The sequence below is a fragment of the Physeter macrocephalus genome, chromosome 3 (genome assembly GCF_002837175.3).
Source record: "Physeter macrocephalus isolate SW-GA chromosome 3, ASM283717v5, whole genome shotgun sequence".
In the NCBI taxonomy this organism is placed as follows: domain Eukaryota; kingdom Metazoa; phylum Chordata; class Mammalia; order Artiodactyla; family Physeteridae; genus Physeter; species Physeter macrocephalus.
Genome location: NC_041216.1, coordinates 31,133,482 through 31,154,429, shown reverse-complemented (window position 1 = coordinate 31,154,429; position 20,948 = coordinate 31,133,482). Strand labels below are relative to the sequence as shown.

General features: G+C 60.9%; 1 protein-coding gene across 1 annotated transcript in view; it reads right to left on the bottom strand.

Moving 5' to 3' along the window:
* MORN1 (MORN repeat containing 1) overlaps nt 1–20,948 on the bottom strand; it is a 48,773-nt gene that overhangs the window by 21,904 nt on the left and 5,921 nt on the right. Inside the window, 5 exon segments of the mRNA XM_028484288.1 lie at nt 2,974–3,155; nt 5,574–5,698; nt 6,097–6,220; nt 12,193–12,303; nt 13,258–13,354. Coding sequence (XP_028340089.1) covers nt 2,974–3,155; nt 5,574–5,698; nt 6,097–6,220; nt 12,193–12,303; nt 13,258–13,354 — 639 coding nt within the window.

The following is a 20,948-nucleotide window of genomic DNA, read 5'->3' as shown; positions in this document are numbered from 1 at the left end:
GGCCACGGCTCACGGGCCCAGCCGCTCCGCGGCACGTGGGATCCTCCCGGACCCGGGCGCGAACCCGGTTCCCCTGCATCGGCAGGCGGACGCGCAACCGCTGCGCCACCAGGGAAGCCCGAAGCCAAGCTTTTAGAGGGTCCACTTTCTTAGTCGCCCACCAGATGCGGGAGGGAAGATGCTGACCTGCCGTCCCGGAGAACCTGGCCCCGGCGGGGGGTGGGCTGAGGGCCGAGCGCCCGGGTGGGTGCCGGGAGGCCTGGGCCAGGCTGGACCTGAGACCCCCGGGTGGGGGTGACTTCCGGGGGCCCCTCCTGTGTGCACAGGCCTCGGCTCCAGGCACCCAAGGCTCTGAACCTGTGACTCCTGTCCTGGCAAGTCTGGGGGCGGAGCGTGGGGCACAGGGGTGACGAGCTCCTGTAGCGGCTGCCGGGGGTCCCTGCTCACCCACCCCGGGCTGTCGGCCCGAGTCTCAGAACAGGCTGGAACTGGAAAATTGCTTCAGAAGGTAAGACGACCGGGCCCTGCTCTAACTTCAAGTCAGCCTCAGCCGCGACGCTCTGCTCCGGGCCTCCTTCCCTCCCTCCTGTCCTGGGGCAGCCCGACCTCCAGCCTCCGGGAGACCCCTCAGCGCTCCGAGGTTTGAACCCGACGTGGTGCTCCAGCGGCGGGGGTGGGGGTGGCCTCCCCCACTTGCAGGGGCTCCCCACCGGCACCCGCTGCCGGCTGCCTGCCACACCCAGCGCTACCTCTAGGAGCAGGCCTGCGGGGGCCACCTGCCAGGTTCCGCTGGACCGACCCGTGGCCGGGCCCCCGGCTCAGGGCCCGGGCGCTGCCTCCTGTCGGCGAGTGAAGCCCATGGCAGGAGGGCAGGGCAGGGCCGGGGGGCGGCCGCCCTGGACCCCCGGCCCTCAGCCGCAGCCGGCCCGCCCCATCTGGCGGGCCGCCCACTCCCGGGGGGGCCTCATTAGCTCCCGAGGCTGCGACACCCTCACGGCACGACCACGGTCGTCTCCCTCGCGCCCCGTTGGCCTAACAGAATCAGCATCTTCACCACCAGCCCGTTTTACCAAACCCACTCGTCACGACCTTGCAGTCCTGTCGCGGGGCTGCGGGGTGAGGTCGCAGGGCGGGCAGGGGTCACGGACGGGGCCTGCTTCCTGAAAGGAGACGGGGGTGGGGTGGGGGGGCACCGGCACGGGGACGGCAGGAGGCCGGGATCCTTGCCCGCAGGCTGTTTCCTGCTCGGCTGGCGCCCAGCAGGGGCCGGTGGCGCAGCACGATGACACGGTTTCTGACTCGGGCTTCCAAACCACTTGGCAGGTGGCTGGTTGACCATCCTCCCCTCCTTCTCTGATGGCAGAACCTGGTCCGAGCTGGCAAATTGTGTTGCTTGTCTCCGTATGGCCTGGTGTGGTCACGTAACCCAGCTCTGGCCAACGAGGTGTGAGCTTCAGTGGGAGCGATACCCCCGGGAAGCTCCTTAGAAGCGAAGGGCCCCTCGCTCCTTATGCTTCCCGCTTCCTGCTAGCTGGAATAGGGGCATGATGCCTGGTGCTGTGCAACCCTCGAGGACCACGAGGTGGTGCACAGAGTAGCAGAATAGGAGACAGAAGTGGGAGTCTCTGGCAACCAGGAAGGATGTCACCCCTGCCTCTGAACTTACGTGAGCTGCAAACGTCGATGGAGTTGAAGGCACGACTGTGTCGTTAGAAGCAGCCAAGCCTCACTGTTAGCATGTGGTCTGCCCAGGAAGAAGCCAAACGAAGCAGGCACGTGTGTGAGCTCCATGCCCTGAGAGTCAGCTGGAGAGACGGGTGAGCACAGTGGAGCTGCCCGGTGGGGGCAAGGGGCCCAGTGACAAGGCCTCGGCGAGAGCCGTCCTGTGTCTGGCTCTGTGGCACGTGTCGGTCATGGCAGCCATTCGGTAGGGCCCGCGACTCTGGGCCGAGAGGGAAGCCGGACGTTTCACTGGACTCCTCTGCGCGGGGGTCCCTGTAATTCGCTGCGGTAGAAACTGTCACCTCAGAGATTTCCTGGCCCAAGTTTATCTCAGGACTTGCGCTGAACTATCTTTCGACCTGAAACCCTCTGGGTCTCTTCGAGACCTGTCCGCGTGGGGAGCCTGGCTGCGGCCGGTGGCCCGAGGGCGCGTTCCCCAGGCTTCCCAGGGCCCACGGCGACGCCCCTGCCCTCGGACTCAGCAGGGGCCGCCTTCTGCCTCCGCGTCCTGCCCCTCACGGCCCTCGCGCAAGTGAGCACACAGGCGGAGACAGCCGCCCGAGAGCCCCGGGCCCTGCGCCGGCTGGAGAAAGGGCTCGGGTCCTTGGTGAAGGTCTGGGGCCGAGAGCCAAGCGAGGAAGGGCCACAGCCGTGCTGGGGTGAGCGTGAGAGGGGCGGGCTTTCTCTCTCTGGTTCTGAGAACACAGAAGTTCACTCTTATGAGGAAAGGGCTCCTGGTTTTTGTTCCCTGTACGTGTGGGCCTGCCCCAGAACTCCGCACTCTGCTTTCTTTTAGGATGAGGGATAAAGAAAACTTAAAAGTTAAAGATATCTATCCCCATATAGTCATAGAATTAGCCATTGTATTAGAATTAGAAAAGGCTTGCGACTTCCCTGGTGTTCCAGTGGTTAAGACTCTGTGCCCCCAGTACAGGGGGCCAGGGTTCGATCCCTGGTCAGGGAACTAGATCCTGCATGCCGGAACTAAAGATCCTGCATGCCGCAACTAAGACCCTGTGCAGCCAAATAAATAAATAAATATTTAAAAAAGAAGAAAGAAAAGGCTGGCTCCCTCCCTAGCCCAGCAACCCCGTGTGCCCCTCTGGCCACTTCGAGGCTTTGCTCTGCCCACCAGGGTCCCAAGTCCGACTGGGTGCCCCTCAGGCCTGCAGCCCGGGGTCTGCCTTCCTGCTGACGGGGTGCGGGGCCCCCGAGTTGAAGCCGTTTCCTCACTGGCGGCTGACCGCTCACCTCCTCACGGCAGGGCTGGAGCGTGCACCACAGGACAGACGGAGGACAGACAGACGCAGCGTGTTCACCACCCTGGGCTGACCCGGGCTCCGTGCAACACGTCCGAGGGGCTCGAGGACAGGGCGCGTGTCGTCGTGGGGGAGATGCTCTGCCGCATCTGCCGCGTGTCCGTGGCGGGGGGACTTTCACGGGAAACGGTCCTGCGTGAACCCACTCGCACGACGGGAAGCATCAGTGCTAGGAGAGGGGCAAAAGCAGAAGGGAGCCCGCCTCCCTGACCTCTGGGCGGTGGGCCCTCTCCCTTCTCGAGGGCACTTTCCGGTCAGACGCGTGACGGGGACGGAGTGGGGTGCAGGGGCTCGGTCAGCCGTCCTGGAGGCGGACGCCGTGCCCACCTCATCTGGCACCAGAGCAAACTGAAGCCCAGGGAGGGTCAGCCGGAAAATGACGGCGACCCTGCGGCCGGTCCCCAGACGCTCCTGCCGGGGACCCAGGGCCCTCCGACTCGGCGCCGAACGCGGAAGGGCGGCGGCCGGAGCCCAGCGGGTCTGTGCCCCTCGGCTTCCCTGTGGGCACTTTCTCCAGCTCGGTGCCGGCGCCCCAGCCGCGCTGAGCCCGGCCCGCAGGCCCGCACTCGCCCACGCGGGGCTCGCGTCCCACCGAGACCTGCTGGCGGCTCCGAAAGCCCCCCCAGCGGAGGCCCTGGCGCCCAGCGAGCGCTTTTACACAGAAATACGAGCGCATTCCCCGACGACCGTGCAGCTGATTTTGCTTCCATAAACTGAGGCGGAAGCAGAGAGGGGCTCTCTGGCCAGGCTGGCCCTGCCTGCCCCGTGAGGGAGGCACCCGGGGCTCAGTCTGGACGTGCCTCATCTCAGCGCCGCACGGCCACCCTGTCTGGCTCGGGCCCCGGACACAGCAAATCTGTGCCCCGCGTCCACCTGGCCGCGCCCAGGGCTGGAATCCTAACTGGAGGGATGGGGGCCCCTTCAAGAGGCTGAGGAGAGGGGCTTCCCCGGTGGCGCAGTGGTTACGAATCCGCCCGTCAAGGCAGGGGACACGGGTTCGGCGCCGCACGGCCACCCTGTCTGGCTCGGGCCCCGGACACAGCAAATCTGTGCCCCGCGTCCACCTGGCCGCGCCCAGGGCTGGAATCCTAACTGGAGGGATGGGGGCCCCTTCAAGAGGCTGAGGAGAGGGGCTTCCCCGGTGGCGCAGTGGTTACGAATCCGCCCGTCAATGCAGGGGACACGGGTTCGAGCCCTGGTCCGGGAAGATCCCACGTGCGGCGGAGCAGCTAGGCCCGTGCGCCACAGCTACGGAGCCTGCGCTCTAGAGCCCGCGAGCCACAGCTACTGAGCCCGCGTGCCACAACTACTGAAGCCTGTGTGCCTAGAGCCCGTGCTCCGCAACAAGAGAAGCCACCGCAACGAGAAGCCCGCGCACCGCGACGAAGACCCGGCGCGGCCAAAAATAAATAAATAAACAATTTATTTAAAAATTAAAAAAAGAGGCTGAGGAGAGCGTGAGGGCCCTAAACCGAAGTGTGTGTGAGTCTGCCCGGCAGGGACCCCGGCCCCAATCACCGAGCAGCCCTCCCAGAAGCGTCGAGGGCCCCGGGGACCAGGTGGGACCCCCGGCAGCTGATCAGCTGATGCTCGGCTGGGACGCGCCCTCTGTTAACTCACATGCCCTCTCTCCCCGAGGACGCGAGCCCTGGCTTTGCGGGAGGATTCGATCCCTGAGCATGAGCTGTAGCGATTAAACCAACTCAGCCCGAGCTCCAGCACCAGCTTCCGGGAGTAATTCCAGAAAAGACCCGTGGCGAAGCTAGGCCCACACTCCACGGAGGCAGGTCTCCCCTGCCCGGGCCTGGGGGGCGCGGGCTCTGCCCGACACCGGAGCCACATCTCCATGAAGAACCGGGAGCCAAGCGCACACAGAGATGCTGTCGCCCTGTGCTCCAGGAAGGGTGGAATCGGTCGGAAAACCAGGTGAACACGTGTGACCGTCAGGCCCGCAAGGTCCCCACAGAGCCGGGGGTGACCTGGGGGGCCTGGGGGAGGGCTCCTACGCGGTGTCCTGTCCAGGCCGACACAGGCCTCCTGCTGGCAGCGGCCTTGGTGGGTTTGCCACCCTCCAGGGACAGCCCTGAACAGAAATAGCCCTGAGACCAGCGGCCCGGGGGCCTCACCCCCTGCCAGGCTCACAGGGGACGAACAAACCGACTTCACTCTGCGTTCACGGCAACGAGGGCCGTGCACGCGGACAGCCCAGGACAGCGGTGCAGCGGCCCGGACCACTCATCCCAGCCCACCCCGCCCCTGCCCCACCGGGGGCCCTGGGTCTGCACGGCGAGCACGTCCAGCAGCCTGGACGCCAGGTTGGCAGCCCCCAGCCTGCCTTTTAACCCATCGCCCCGGTGACCGCCCCTCGGAGCTGTCTGGGATGTCTTCCCGGGACGTCCCGTGTCTCCCAGGTCCACTGTTCTCAGGGATCAACTACACTTCCTCCTGCCCAGGTTCGGGGGCACCGCTGTCACCCCATGCACCCCTGAGCTTGTGCTGCCCACCGCTGACCCCCTGGTTAACCCCACTCACCGGGCAGGGCGCAGGGGTCTCCCTCGGGGAGTGGGGAGTAGGCACCGGCACTTTCCAGAGCAGCTCTGGGCTCCAGGCCCCTGGACTTGGGGCCGGACAGAGGGTAGGAGATGCACTGGAACCCGCTGTGGAGGGAAGGACAGGGCTGGGCTCTGCTCGACATGGGGCCGGGTGACACCTGGCTGCGGGGACACGGGGATCCAGGGGCCGGTCCAGGTAGGAGAAAGGGCTGAGGTGACTGCTCGGAGACCAGGGTGGTGGGAAGGAAGGGGGGTGCAGGCAGGGTGTCTCACTGCAGCCCTGGCCTCCCTGCCTCCCTGCCCTCTGCCTGGAACCCCCTCCCTGCCCGGACCCCACAGTCAGAAGGTGCCTTGGTTCCCCCTCCGCCAGACAGAGCGCGTCGTGACCCCAGCGCCCGCAGTGTCCTGGCGGGAGCGGGAGGGGTGCGGGAGGGGCTCGGGGGAGCAGAGTCGGGGAGGGACCCCTCCCCACCCTCATGGGCGTCGCGCGGGGTCACCCTTACAATGGGGTCTGGATGGGTGTCTCTCTGTGACCATCGTCCACTTTGAAAAAGCTGACCTCCGAGTAGGCTGGGAGCTGCACGTATCGGATGCCCGCGGAGATCTCCACCACCCGGCCGTCCTCTCCTTCCCGAAGGAGCGAGAGAGGCGGCCGAGGGCCGCGGGGGCGGGGCGGCAGCACCTGGGTCCCCCCAGCCCCCCAGCCCGGCCTCCGTGAGAGATGCCTGAGCAGAGGGCCCAGGAGGAGCAGGGCGCTGCCAGGGGCCGAGAGCACGGTCGCCTCGCCCTCCACTCACCCTCCTGGTCCCTCCGCTCCGCTCGGCCCTCGGCCGACTGTCCACCCTCCGCCTACCCGCTCCACCCCGTCCTGGGAGTCCCGACCCCGAGTCCAGTTCCGGGCCGCAGGGCACCTCTGTGCCTCTGGCTCTGACCGGTCCCTACGTTCTGGGAGGGCCTCTCCTTGCTGGCCGGGCCTCTCCTTGCTGGCCGGCTTCAGGGCTTCACCGGCTACAGGCTCAGGGCCGTGGGGGACCGACTGAGCACACGGCCACCCATCTCCCACCTCGGCCTGGGGGATGGGCTCCACCCACTCGCCTACATCCCCGAGGCGCCCAGCACGGGCCCGGTCACACGCACTCAGGAGCTCGGGGCCAACGACAAGCACTGGCCGGTGCCAGCGAGGGCCCTGTGCAGCCTCGAGTTGCTGAGATCGGAGAAGGAGACACGCAGGGCAAACACCAGAACGTCGTGGACTCGGGGAGAAAAGGAGCCAAGTGTAGAGACAACTGTGGTTTGATCGGCCTCCGGTTCTGGTCCAGAGGGCGTAACTGGGACCCACGGACCCTCCTACTCGAAGCAGTCGAAGAGCAGACGAAACTGAATGAGACTGTGGTTTTCAAGACCTTGGACATCAGGCAAGGACAGTGGTTCCTGAAGGATGGGAAACACACGATGGACTCCACAGTTGCCCAGTTCCTGCCCTGAGAGGACGTGCGGGGCTGGTACAGAGGGGGTCGGGTAGAGGCTGGCAGACAGGCCCACGCAGGAGCGGAGCAGAGGGGGACCTCAGGGTCAGTGCAGCACAGATCAGAGCATGAGTGAGGGGAGAACGAGAGGCCCCAGCAGGATGGGAGGCCTGCTCGTCCTGTCGGCCAGGCTGGAGAACTCAGAAGTCAGGGCACGTTGAGCAGAATTCTCAGTAATGGGGCGGTGACTGGTCTTAGACTGAGGCCCCCTCCAGACCCAACAAATCCTAAAACCAAGATCCGAGAGGATTAAACTGTCTCCAAGCAACTTAACTGTGCCCCAGAACAAAGCTCAAGAATGTTTACAGGGACACAGGTGTCTCTAGCCCCCAAGGTAAAATTCACAAGGTCCGACATCCAATCAAAGATTACCAGGCAGAGAAGGCAGGAAAGTATGGCCCATAACAAGGAGGAAACTCAAGCAAACCGACCCAGAACTGACACAGTGGAAAAGGACATCTTTTTTTTTTTTTTTTAAGTAGGTTTTTTCTTTCTTTTCTTTTGAATTAATTAAAAATTCACAAGGTCCGACATCCAATCAAAGATTACCAGGCAGAGAAGGCAGGAAAGTATGGCCCATAACAAGGAGGAAACTCAAGCAAACCGACCCAGAACTGACACAGTGGAAAAGGACATCTTTTTTTTTTTTTTAAGTAGGTTTTTTCTTTCTTTTCTTTTGAATTAATTTATTTATTTATTGTTGGCTGCGTTGGGTCTTCGTTGCTGCGCGCGGGCTTTCTCTAGTTGCGGCGAGCGGGGGCTGCTCTTTGTTGTGGTGCGCGGGCTTCTCATTGCGGTGGCTTCTCTTGTTGCAGAGCACGGGCTCTAGGCGCGCGGGCTTCAGTAGTTGTGGCACGTGGGCTCAGTAGTTGTGGCTCGCGGGCTCTAGAGCGCAGGCTCAGTAGTTGTGGCGTATGGGCTTAGTTGCTCTGCAGCATGTGCGATCTTCCCAGACCAGGGCTCGAACCCATGTCCCCTGCACTGGCAGGCGGATTCTTAACCACTGCGCCACCAGGGAAGTCCCGAAAAGGACGTTTTTGAAAGTTATTATTATAACTGTATTAGTGTGTTCAAAAGTTAAGTAGAGACACAGAAGATATAAAAGAGAACAAAGTTGGGGCTTCCCTGGCGGTCCAGCGGTTAGGACTCCGTGCTTCCACCGCAGGGGGACGCAGGTTCGATCCCTGGTGGGGGAACTAACATCCCGCATGCCACACGGCCAAAAAAATGAATAAATAAATAAATAAATAAAAATAAAAAAGAACAAAGTTGATTCTAGAGGTGAAAACCATGAGATGAAAAAACACACCGGATGTGATCAACGATAGATTAGATACTGCAGAGAAAAAGATTCATGAACTTGAAAACACAGCTGTGGAAATGATCCAGAATGAGACACTGAGAGAAAAAAGAAAAAAAGGAAGGGAGGGAGGGTGGGAAAGAGAATCCATGGACGGGGGGGCAGCCTGATACATGGAAAATTGGGGTCCCCAAAGTGGGGGCAGAGGCTACCACAGAAAAATTATCAGAAGAAATAATGGCTGGAAAATACCCAAATTTGATGAAAATGATAAACCCACAGATCCAAGAAGCTCAACAGATTCCAAGCACAAGAACCATGAAGACAACTACACCATGTTGCATCGCAATCAAATTATTCAAACCAGTGAAAAAGAGAAAACCTGAAAAACAGCCAGAGGAAAAGGACGTTTGTACAGGGACATGAAAGCAGATCTCTCAGGGAAAACAACGCAGACAAGGTGACACCACAAAGCTCACCTGGAAGATGAGCCAGAATCCTGTATGCAGGAACAATGTCTATCAAAAAGGAAAGCAAAATCAAGATGTACGAAAGCTGAGAGAATTCATCACCAGCAGACACATATGACGAGAAATGTTAAACGTTAAGTCCTTTGGGCAGAAGGAAAATGGTAGCAGATGGAAATCTGGATCCATGGGAAGGAATGAGGACCAGAAATGGTAACTCAGCAGATGAGACGAACAGGTGAGACTTCCTTTTCTGTTTGTTAAATACTCTTTAAAAGATAAATGACTGTTTAAACAAAAATAATAACAATGCATCATAAAGTTTATTAGATACACGAATGTAAAACGTACTAAAACGATAGCAGAAAGATTGGGATTGTAGAAGTCAGTTAATTAAACGACATAAAAATCCTAAATGTTTATGCTTCTAATAATAGAGCTTCAAAATACATGAAGCTAAAACTGATAGAAATGAAAGCAGAAATAGACAAAAACACAAGTATGATCAGAGATTTCAACATACCACTGTCAATAACTGATGGAACAAGCTGACAGAAAATCACCAAGGATGTAGCAAGCTCGGCAGCAGTGTCAACAAAATTCACCTGGTTGACATTTATAGAATATGCCACCCAATTCCACTCAGAAGCAGAATTCACACTCTTCTGAGCCATATTCTGAGCCATAAAACAAGTCTCAAAAAATTTAAAAGAATTCAAGACATACAAAGTATGACTCTAACCACGTGGAATTAAGTTAGAATCCATAACAGAAGGATCTCTGGAAAATTCCCAAACACTTGGAAATGAAACAACACACTTCTAAATAACTCTTGGGTCCAGAAAGAACTCAAAAGGAGAATCAGGACACATTTTGAATTGAATGAAAATGAAAGCACACCATATCAAAATTTGTAGGACGCAGCTAAAGCAGTATGAAGGGGGAAATTTACAGCAATAAACTTCTATATTCGAAAAGAAAGGTCTGAAATAACGTTAGAAACTTTCCACCTTAGGAAACTAAAAAAGGAGAGCAAATTAAATCCAAACTAAGCAGAAGCAAGGAAATAATGAGATCAAAATAGGAATTAATGGGACTTCCCTGGTGGCGCAGTGGTTAAGAATCCACCTGCCAACGCAGGGGACACAGGTTCGAGCCCTGGTCTGGGAAGATCCCACGTGCTGTGAAGCAACTAAGCCCGTGTGCCACGACTACGGAGCCTGCGCTCTAGAACCCGCAAGCCACAACTACTGAGCCTGCGTGCCACAACTACTGAAGCCCGTGCGCCTAGAGCCCACGCTCTGCGAGAGAAGCCACTGCAATGAGGAGCCTGCGCACCACAATGAGGGGTGGCCTCCTCTCGCCGCAACTAGAGAAAGGCCTGTGAGCAGCAACAAAGACCCAAAGCAGCCAAAAATAAATAAATAAAATAAATTTAAAAAAAATTTTTTTAATTGTGCCCTCCCTTCAAAAGACAACATTAAGAAGATTAAAAGATAAGCCACAGGGCTTCCCTGGTGGCGCAGCGGTTGAGAGTCCGCCTGCCGATGCAGGGGACGCGGGTTCGTGCCCCGGTCCGGGAGGATCCCACAGGCCGCGGAGCGGCTGGGCCCGTGAGCCACGGCCGCTGAGCCTGCGCGTCCGGAGCCTGTGCTCCGCAACGGGAGAGGCCACGACAGTGAGAGGACCGCGTACCGCCAAAAAAAAAAAAAAAAAAAAAAGATAAGCCACAAACTGAAGGAAAATATCTGCAAATATCTATCTGCTAAAGGACTTGTATCCACAATACATAAAGAACTTGTATAACTAAAAACTAAGACAAACAACCCAATCAAAAAAAAGGGTGAAATATATGAATAAACATTTCTCTGTAGAAGACGTACAAATGGCCAATGAGCACACGAGAAACTGCTCAACATCGTTAGTTTTAGGGAAACGCAAATCAAAACCATGAGGAGGGACTTCTCTGGCGGTCCAGGGGTTAAGACTCTGTGCTTTCGTTGCAGGGGGCGCAGGTTCGATCCCCGGTCGGGGAACTAGGATCCCACATGCCGCGCAGTGAGGCCAAAAAATTAAAAAAAAAAAAAACAAAAACAAAAAACAACCAAAAAAAAAAAAAACAAAGAAAACAAAAATCCATGAGAAGATGCCACCTGACATCCTCAGGACGGCTACTCCCTGGCGAGGACGTGGAGAAATCAGAACCTTCGTACATTGCTAACGGGATGGTAAAATGGTGCAGCCACTTTGGAAAAGAGTTTGGCCGTTTCTTGAAAAATTTAAACACAAACCTACCCAACAATTGACCCAACAATTCTACTCATAAATATATACCTGAGAGAAATGAAACATGTTGACACAAAAACCTGCACGTGAATGTTCACAGCAGCCAAGTGCCAAGGACTGCACTGTCGCCCACGGACGCAGGCGAGCAAAGTGCTGGGCGGGCAGGATGGGAGGCCAGCGGTCCACAAGGAGGAGAGCGGCTGCGCGCCGGCGGGAGTGAGAAGCAGGGCGCGCCCGCAGGTGAGACCCCATCCACGCTCAGTGTCCAGGAAGGGCATTTGTGGCGCCTGGGGGCGGGGTGGGAACAGGGCAGGAATGAGGGCTCTTTCTGGGGTGGAGGAAATGTTCTGAAATGGAATTGGTGTAGCGAGGGTTGCCCAACTCTGCAAGTGTACTAAGAATCATTAAATCACTGAATATAGATGAATTTTATGGTATGTAAATGATGCCGCAATAAAGTTGTTAAAAGAAGGCAATTGTGACTAAATATACTTGATTTATGCTGCACGTCGTGCTTCCTACGCAGAGCCGTGGAACCGAGCTGGACCACCGTACAGGAACGTCTGTCTCCGGTGGTCCCGCCCCGTCCCTCTGGGTCTGCTCTGCTCACGCAGGGCCGACTGCGCATCTAAACGCAGCCCAGACGGATGGGCGTCCGTCCACCTTGGTTACCCCACGAGGAGCCTGAGAAACCCTCCCCTTGCCGGGCTGAGCGGCTGGCCCAGCGCCCACGCGGCCTCCTCTGTCCTCTGACTCTGAGTGTGTGACCGCCGGGAGGAACGCCTGTGTGCTCACGCACACACACACTGATGCACACACAGAGCCCACGAGCTCACACGCACGTGCACCGCACGGCCGCCTCCCGAGGCTCCGGCAGCGAGGACCTGGGAACAGGGGGACGTGGGCGCAGCTGGGAGGCCAGAAGCCACCTGTGGCATCTTGCCTGCGTTTTTGCTCCTTCAGAACCCGGCACCTGCTTATCCTCCTGAAAAGCTGGGCCGCCGTCCTGGAGACACTTACTCGTGGCAGCTTCCCCATCGTCCCGCTGCAGCTGAATGGTCAACGTGAAGGAAGATCCCTGGGCCACGTCCACCACCTCCGGACCCCAAATCACGATCCCTGTGGCTCGTGCTGGGGAGAGCAGAGAGCGCGCCTGCCGTGGGGTCCGGGCAGTGAGTGCCCCGGGCCTGCATCCCGCATCCCGCACGCCCCGTGCAGCCGCTCAGGCCTGCCGTGCCCCTGAGGGGCGCTGCGGGGGTCGGGGGCGCAGGGATGGCACAGCTGTCAGGGCTGGGGGACCGTCACTGACGCCGTGACCTTAACCCCGTCCTGAGGGCCGGCTACAGTGATCTGAAGTGGGTCGTCTCAGAACGGACCTGATCACGGTAGGGGGACGGCAGAGCTGAGGTGACGGCCCAGCAGTGCCCAGAGCACCCGGGGCACGTTCCCGCATGGCCTCCCACCCACTGCTCGGACCCGGGCCCCGCACCGCGTGCGTCTGAGTCAGCGACCTGATGTGTGCTGGACGAGGCTGCGGCCGCCTGCCCGGGAGCTGGCCCGGCGAGCGGGGTCCACCCGCAGCTCTGAGTGAGCGGCTGCACCCGGGGACCTGGCACCAAGGCTCTGATTGGTGAGGCGAGTCCCTGGAGTCTAACAGGAGCCCCCATGCCCGGGGGCAACACGGGGAGGGTGAGGCACCAGCAGAGGACCCTGCAGGCCACGGGCCGCCTGTGCGCACACTGCAGTGCGCAGAGCTCAGGGTGGGGGGCTGGATGGAGGCTGTGCAGGGGGGCCAGACGCCCAGAGCCCCGTGAGTGGGAGACCCCGAGGCTGGGAGCCCGGCTTGAAGCAGGACCACTTGGGTCCAGGGTCTGACGGGGGCCTCTGCATGTCACGAGCCCCGTGAAACCACAGCAGAGCATGTTTCTCCCAAGAGGGGATTCTAGGTTCCACTCCATCCAGCCCCGCTTGGTCCACACCTCCCGCGAGACTGCCCAGGGCCACCCGAGAAAGGACACGGCCAGACCCAGACGTGACCCCACAAGAGGACCCCACGGGGCCAGCGGCAAGGCGGGGGTCACCTACCCACGGGGTGACCGTTGGTCCACACCCCTCGGTAGATGCCCCCGGAGCAGTGGGCCCCGTTGCCCCGTCCACTGACCACGTCACCGTGCCACCGTCCCTGCGGAGAGAACCATGGGCTCAGACGGGCTGGTCTGCCTGCCGCACAGCCCGGCGGCCCCACAGGCTCCGAAGGCCCCTGGGGACCACCGGCTGCCAGGAAACCAGTTTGCTCTGCAGAAGGCACTGCCCTTTGAATTTCAAGAAGCCAGGAAGTTTGGAGACAATGGCCCGAATACAAAATGCAAAGAAAATAGGGCTCCAGAGGGCACACTTTTTAGCACAAAACCCTTTTAACACAAAGAGACTGCATTTGTGCAGAGAGTCACGGGAGGCCGACTGTGCAGGCGAGCGAGCGGAGGCTTGCGGGGTCGAGGTGCTGAGCGTTCCGACACGCTCCTTGATACTAAAAAGGCCAATTAAAATCACACTGTGAAGCCACACAGCCGCCCCCTGGGGGCAGTGCCAACTCGCTGCACACCCCAACTCTGCCACCCCCCTCATAAGCCTGCTTTGTAAACGATACACACGACAGAGCGGAAGAATGGTGGAAAAGAGCAGGAAAATTGTTTTCGTGGAAAAGTTCAAGATCTTAATGGTATTTTATTCAACCGTGAATGACTCCTATTGGAAGAAGAATTAGCCAAAGGCACGTTTTGGTTCTATTAACTCTTTGGCAGCAGTTGATCGGGCTCCTGCTTTCCTGCCCAGCCCTCCGAGTGGCCCGAGGCCACCCAGCAGCTGGGGCCCGGCTCCGGTTGGCGGGAGCCTCTCAGGCCCTCGGGAGGGGCCGCCTGGCAGGTGGGGCCTGTGGGGACGGCCCCTGAAGAGCTCAGACACCCCAAGATCTGGGGGAACAGGTTCCACGGCTGTTTGGAACACACGGTCACTGCGCTCACATCACAAGGTGACAGGGAAGGGGCCTGGCCGTGGCTCCCCCTCCAGCAGGGGCACCAGACAGCCGTGGCGCCCTGGTGGGTGCCTGGCAGTAGCGGCAAGGCAACAGCTCGCGGCTGCCAGCTGCGGGTGGCAGTTGGGCAGAGGCGTGGCTGTGCCCCCCACGGGGGGCCCGGAGCCGCAGGGCAGCCTCTTCCCTCCAGCCCCCAGGCCCAGAGAGCTGAGCCCTCTGGACCCACACTTGGGCTGCGTTCCCGGAAAGCTCGGTGCCAGCACGGCTGACACCGCAGACGGTCTAGCGACGTCCCCTAAGACGCGGCTCACGTCTGCAGGCAGCGTGCCAGGCCAAAGAGGGGGCGAGGCCCCGGGTATCATGCCGGGGTGGGGACCGCAGCCAAGCCAGTGGGCCCGTGCTGCCGTCCTGGGCTGGGGCTGGGGAGCCCCGGAGTCACTAGCTGCCCATCCCTGGAGCCAGTGCGGCCTCCAAGCAGCAGCATCTGCTGGCCTTGATGCCTGCCCCCAGGAAGGGGTCCTGGCCACAGGTGAGCATGCCCGCGGGCGTGTGCACCTGCGTCTGTCGTCTGTCGTGGTGGAGGCAGCAGTGCTCAGCGACCGCGATGGGTGCGACTGGGGGGGCGCAGAGCAGGAAGGTCCTGGCCGAGCTGGGCCGCTGTCCCTGAGTCAGGCTGGGGACAGCCCTGGGGGGCAGGGTAGCCGCCCCCCACCCCCAAGCTGTGTAGAGCAAATCGATGTCAGAGCTTTTCCCAGCTTGAGCCCCCCAGTGGTGGGTCTGCTGGGGGCAGCGGCGCTGTTCATAGGTGAACGAGTCGCTGGAACCCTTTGCTTCCCTCACGACGCCATCCCCAGGCCTGAGAAGGGCCCGGTTTCAACTCGGGAAGCAGGTCTCACGGCCAATCGAACGCGGCCTCTCAGGAGCCAAATGAGCTCATCGCCCCGCCCCGCCCCCCAAGCCCTTTTGCCTAGAGGTTCATGCCCTCTTCTGAGGCTCTGTGCTGGGGTGCCTGGGCAGTGGGCCGGTGGCCCCGGGGCAGGGTGGTCGCCTCCAGAGACCGACACCCTCCTGCGGGGCCCGGCTGCCTCCGCCGCACACTGCCCCCGGCAGGAGCTGCGCCCGCTCTGTGCCCGGGGCCAGCGTGCTGCCCGCCCGCACGGGCGCGGGCCGCATCCCTGTCCTGGGCAGTGGTGCTGGGGTCACCGCCCCTGCGGGGAGGACGGGGCTGGACGCCCAGGGGCAGGTGGGAGACGGGGATTGCAGCCACGGGGCGGGGGCGGGAGCTCAGTGCGCACGCCTGCCTGCCCCCACGGCACGGCCTCGGCCTCTGTCCGAGCCTCTCCATCACGTGACTCCGAGTGCTCCCGCAAAGAGGGCCGAGCTCTGTGGCGCTCCGCGGGCCCCTCCCAGCGGCCTCTCCCTTCCCTCTCAGTCGGGGTCCCGTCTTGTCTGTCTGTCCGTCTGCTCGGGGGCACGAGCTTCCCAGGGCAGGGCTCCATGGGGACAACTAGGGCTCGAATGAGCGCGGGCTACTCTCCAAACAGCACGATGGCCACTGGGGCCCTCGACTGTGTCGAAGTCCACGTCTCTGCGCGCCCTGCCCGGCCCCTCGGCCCTCTGCGAAGGTGCAGCGTGGGTTTTCGGGAAGAAGGAAGGCAGGGCCTCGGGGTCGCCTGGGAGCCAGGAGCAGGCTCAGGCGGGGCCAGCGCACAGAGCCGTGGAGCACGGCCCGCGGGCGCACGGGCCGCAGCGTGCAGAGCAGACGGGCGGTGAACGTGCCCATCAGACCACGAAGCCCGGCCCGGCCCGCCGGGTGTGAGCAGGGTCAGGCTCCCCGCGAAGTCGCTGCCCAGTCCTCGCCATGCATGCGTTGACCGACCGCTTAATCGCGCTCCCGTAATCTGAGACCCCCCCCCACCCCCCAGCTCAGGCTGCAACACAGAACTTTCCCAGGACAGATACAGGATACACTCCAGCAGTGTAACTCATCCAACAGCGTAGAATCTAATTAATGTTACAAATCATGCTTTTGAAAACCCTGCCTTTTCTCAGCCAGCTGACACGCACCAGAGCCTGAACAAACACGTGTTAACGCGTCTTACGCGCCTGCCAGCTCTTCCTTCTCCTCCCCGTCCAGGTGAGGACCTGTGTGCGGCTGGCGCAGTGCAGGGAGATGCCAGGACGGCCGGGCCACGCCGCACACGAAGCTCGGGGGGGACGGGGTCCCTGTCAGGAGAGGCCCCGCGTGGTGAGTGGGGCGCACCTCGTGGCCGGCGGTGGCTGAGGCAGCCCCAGGGCCTCTCAGCTCCAGGATGGGGACCTGTGTGCTCAGAACTCCTTCCCTGGTCCTTTCTTTGCAGAGCACGGAGTCGGGGGTGGGACGAGGGGCTCCTTGGGTGCCTTCCCCACCACACACGAGTTTGAATAAATTGTGAGAGATACACACTTGACTCTTCTCATTTCCGGAAGCACTTTCTAGTTAACTGATGCTATTTTTCTTTCCTGGGGAAAGTGACGGTGCTTTTCCTGGAATTGCTTCTGCGGCTGCGTTGCCCTGTTGCGTTTTCAGGCGCTCCCAGGCACGCTCTGAATCTCCGCCCCAGTCAGAAGCCCACCTTCCCAGCTCATCCATCTCTTCCCCACCTCCAGTCCTCTCCAGGGCACCGGGGTTAGGCCGACCACACCAGGAGGGGCCAGGGCCCGGCTCTCCACAGCATCTGCTTGGATGGCATCCAGCCTGGAGGAGGCGACTTCCCACTGTCGCCAGACTCCCTCCTGGAGCAGGTGAGGACTTTCCTGAGGCCACGGCTCCTAGACCAGGGAGGGGTGTGGCCCCAGGTCACCTGCCTGGGCCTGTGGCTGCAGGGGGCCGGGGTCTCCAGCCTTTGGGGTGGCCTGCTGGGGCAGCAGTGGCCACACGGGCCAGAGTGTTGGTGGCCCCTGCCCATCATTCTCTGCGGACACAGTGGCCCTCACTTCCCAACTAGCAGCAGGGTCCCTAAGGTGTCTTTGACCTCCACGATCCTGGCCATAAGTTCCTTGGATTTCAAAGTGTGACAAGATCTGCTGATGCAAATACAAGCTGCCTTCACAGGCCGGGTCCTGACATCCGTCTGCGTAGAACCCCACCGGGAACGCGGGGCAGCGCTCGCAGCCCACGCCCTCCTCCCACGACGCTCCAGTGGCCCAGATGCTTCTCACGGTCAGGCGCCCATTCCTGGACTGTGACCTCCCGGCCAGGACAGCGGTACAGGGACACGGAGCCCCTGGCATTCCTACAGATGCACAGGTGAGGAGAGGGAGTCTGGGAGCCACCAGCAGGTGAAATGCGCACGAGGCCGGCCACCTGCTCTGTGCGGAGAGCAGGTGGCCGCCCAGCAGGCCTCCCCTCGGGAAACGCAGAGAAACGCCAACACAAGGAACGCAGCCAACGCACACGGAGGTGCCCCGGGACGGGCGGAAGCGCGGCTGCTGGCGGCACCACGGCACTGCCGCACAGGTAGGAACGTCCCATGTGCACGGAGGCTGAGGCTCACCGGAGAGCAGCCCTCTGTCCCCTTGGCCAGGTGCGTGCTCGCCTCCACAGCCCACGATCCATCCCCAGGCTCCACGGAGGAGGCCCCGGAGGACGCTGCTCTCCGAGGGGCTGCCTGGTGCCTGTCTCTTAATCACTTCACTGACACCGTGGTTATTTAAAAAGCAGAAAACATGGGACTTCCCTGGCGGTGCAGTGGTTAATCCACCTGCCAACGCAGGGGACACGGGTTCGAGCCCTGGAAGTCCAGGAAGATCCCACACGCAGCGGAGCAACTAAGCCCGTGCGCCACAACTACTGAGCCTGCACTTTAGAGTCCACAAGCCGCAACTACTGAAGCCCGCGCACCTAGAGCCCGTGCTCTGCAACGAGAAGCCACCGCAATGAGAAGCCCGCGCACCGCAACAAAGAGTAGCCTCCGCTCACCGCAACTAGAGAAAGCCCGCGCACAGCAACGAAGACCCAACGCAGCCAAAAATAAATAAATAAACAAACAAACAAAAAACAAAAAACCCCCAGAAAACACAAGCGTTGGGGGAGAATGTGGAGAAATTAGAACGCTGGTGCGCTGCCGGTGGGAATGGAAAATGGAAAATGGTGTGGAGGTTCCTCAGAAAGTTAAAAATAGAATCACCATGTGACCCAGCAGTTGCGCTGTTCCCAGAATTGGGAGCAGGATGGCGCTCACAGTAGCGTCTCACAGACGCCAAGAGGTGGAGACAAACCGAGTGTCTATCAATGGACAAGCAGCCGGATGCAGCGTGGAAGGAACATCCACACGGCAGAGCAGGAGCCAGCCTTAAAAAGGAAGGAGGGGCTTCCCTGGTGGTGCAGTGGTTGGGAGTCCGCCTGCCGATGCAGGGGACACGGGTTCGTGCCCCGGCCCGGGAGGATCCCACATGCCGCGGAGCGGCTGGGCCCGTGAGCCATGGCCGCTGAGCCTGCGCGTCCGGAGCCTGTGCTCCGCAACGGGAGAGGCCACGACAGTGAGAGAGGCCCGCCTACCGCAAAAAAAAAAACCAAAAAAAAAAAAAAAAAAAAAAAGGAAGGAGGTCCTGACACCTGCTCCAACGTGGATGGACCTAGAGGACACGAAGCCATGCAAGTCGAATGAGGTCCCTGGAGGAGATCCATAGAGACAGAAAGCAGGAGGGTGGGGGCCGGGGGCCGGGGGAGGGGTGGGGAGTGAGTGTGTAATGGGGACAGAGCTTCAGTTTGGGAAAAAGAGAAAGTTCTGGAAATGATGGTGGTGATGGCTGCACAACAGTGCGAATGTGCTTAATGCCACCGAGCTGTGCACTTATAAATGGATGAGATGGTAAATTTTATGTTACGTGTATTTTGCAATAAAGTTAAAAAATAGAGAAAGCTATTTGCCTAGTGAAAGCTTGGGGACGGCTGTACCCTCATGGGAGACATGCCAGCTCCCTCTGGCGGCTCCATCTCTCCCAGGTGACCCTTCACGCCCAGAGGTCACAGGTTAGAGGTCAGGTGCAGGAGACATCCCCACAGCACGGAGAGGCGCGCGCTGAGAGCTGGCAGCCCGTGTCCACACCGTCGGGAAGCTGTTTGGGACGCGGGGATTCAGGGCCTGGGTGTCCTCCCGGGGCCCTCAGGACACGGTCATGGCTGCGACCGTGGGTGGGGCAGCGCTTCCCGACCGCGGGGCTGCGTGTCCGGTGCTGCTCAGGGCCTGGGTCGCGCGGGCAGCTCGTCTGAGTGCACGGCCCTGAGAGGCTGGGCCATCGCTGAGCAGCGGGGACGCGGGCAGACGGTCTGAACCCTGCGGAAGGACCCCCGTTCACCTGCAAAGCGCCGGGGGGACGAAGCCGCCGGCCCCTCGCACTCTGCCGGTCCCCGCCTGACGTCCAGGCCGGCGTCCACCGGGCATCTGCTTGGAGGGCAGCGGCTCTAGCTCCGCAGCCCGTGGAGGAGCCTCCTGCAGGGCCAGGCGGTCGGCAGGGCCGGGCTGCCCCCTGGTGGATGGCGGCGGGGAACCCCCAGCCCCCCGGCTGAGCAGCGACTTGCCGGGTGGCCGAGCAGGGCCCCCAGTGCCCAGGCCGCTGATGGGGAGGCCCTGGAGGCGCCCAAACCGCCTCTGGGGGAAGCGCACGCGGGGTGGAGGGTGGGGGCGGAGGCTTTCGGGATTCCCTGGAAGAAGGCGAGGCCTCCTCGTCTTTGGAACGTGGTCGAGAGAGTCGGGGAGCCAGAGGGCAGTGCCGGGCACTAGAACCGCGCCCCCGCGCCCCCAGCCCGCGAGGTGTGGACGCTGTTGGGGGTTCCGAGCGAGGAAGATCCTCCCGGGTCCCCCTGCATTTCTCTCTTCCGTGGCAGCTCTGGAGAATTCGGGCCAGTGGCTGGGGCTGCCCAGGGTGAGCCCTAAAGCCTGGCCCCAGGAGGATGGACAGACGTCCCCCTTGGGGAGAAGAAGCAGAGTTCTGCCCGGGGCACAGCGGCATCTGCAAATGGGCTCCGGAGCAAACTGCCAACCGCAGCGGCCCAGGCGGCACGCCGGGAGTGGCTGGCTGCCCAGACCAGGACTTGTGGTCCCAGGAGCGGCCTGGGAGGTGGTGTCACCTAAGCAGAGCTCTGCGTTTTACAAGTAGGCAAGGTGAGCATGCGGGGGGAGCCTCGCAGCCAGGGCAAGACTCCATGCTCCCCAGCAGGCCACTCCATCTCAGGAAGGGCCCTGGCCAGTTACTACTGCCTCTCGGCCCCAAAACGACCCTTCCTGCCCGACTCTGTGCTCCGGGAGCTGCACCCTGAAACGTGTCGCTTTGTCAGCTGGTGTCGTGCTGGGTGCTGCAGGGAACCCTGCGGGGAAGAGGCTTCCCTCGGGCTCCAGGGTGCCCACTCCTAACCCCTCAGGCACAGGGGTTTGTCCTGGGCGAGTTCCTCTGTGTCCCAGAGTTTCCTGCACACATGGCCCGGCCCGGCTGGCAGCCGATGCCCAGGGAAGCTCCTCCAACCCAGCGGGCTGCGGCCACACCCTCTGTCTGCAGGGTCTGAGTCTCCGGAGGGGTTGGGCTTTCCCTCATCTCCCAGGACTTCTTTCCCAATCTGCACTCTAACTTTCACATGAGAGACTTGGCAAAGATATGAATTCAGCTGACAACCTAATTCTGCAACCCACACAATCAAATTGTTTCACCCCTGAGGCTGTGAGAAGTGAGAGACTCTCAGGACCGTAGCTGGAGCTGAGTGCAGACC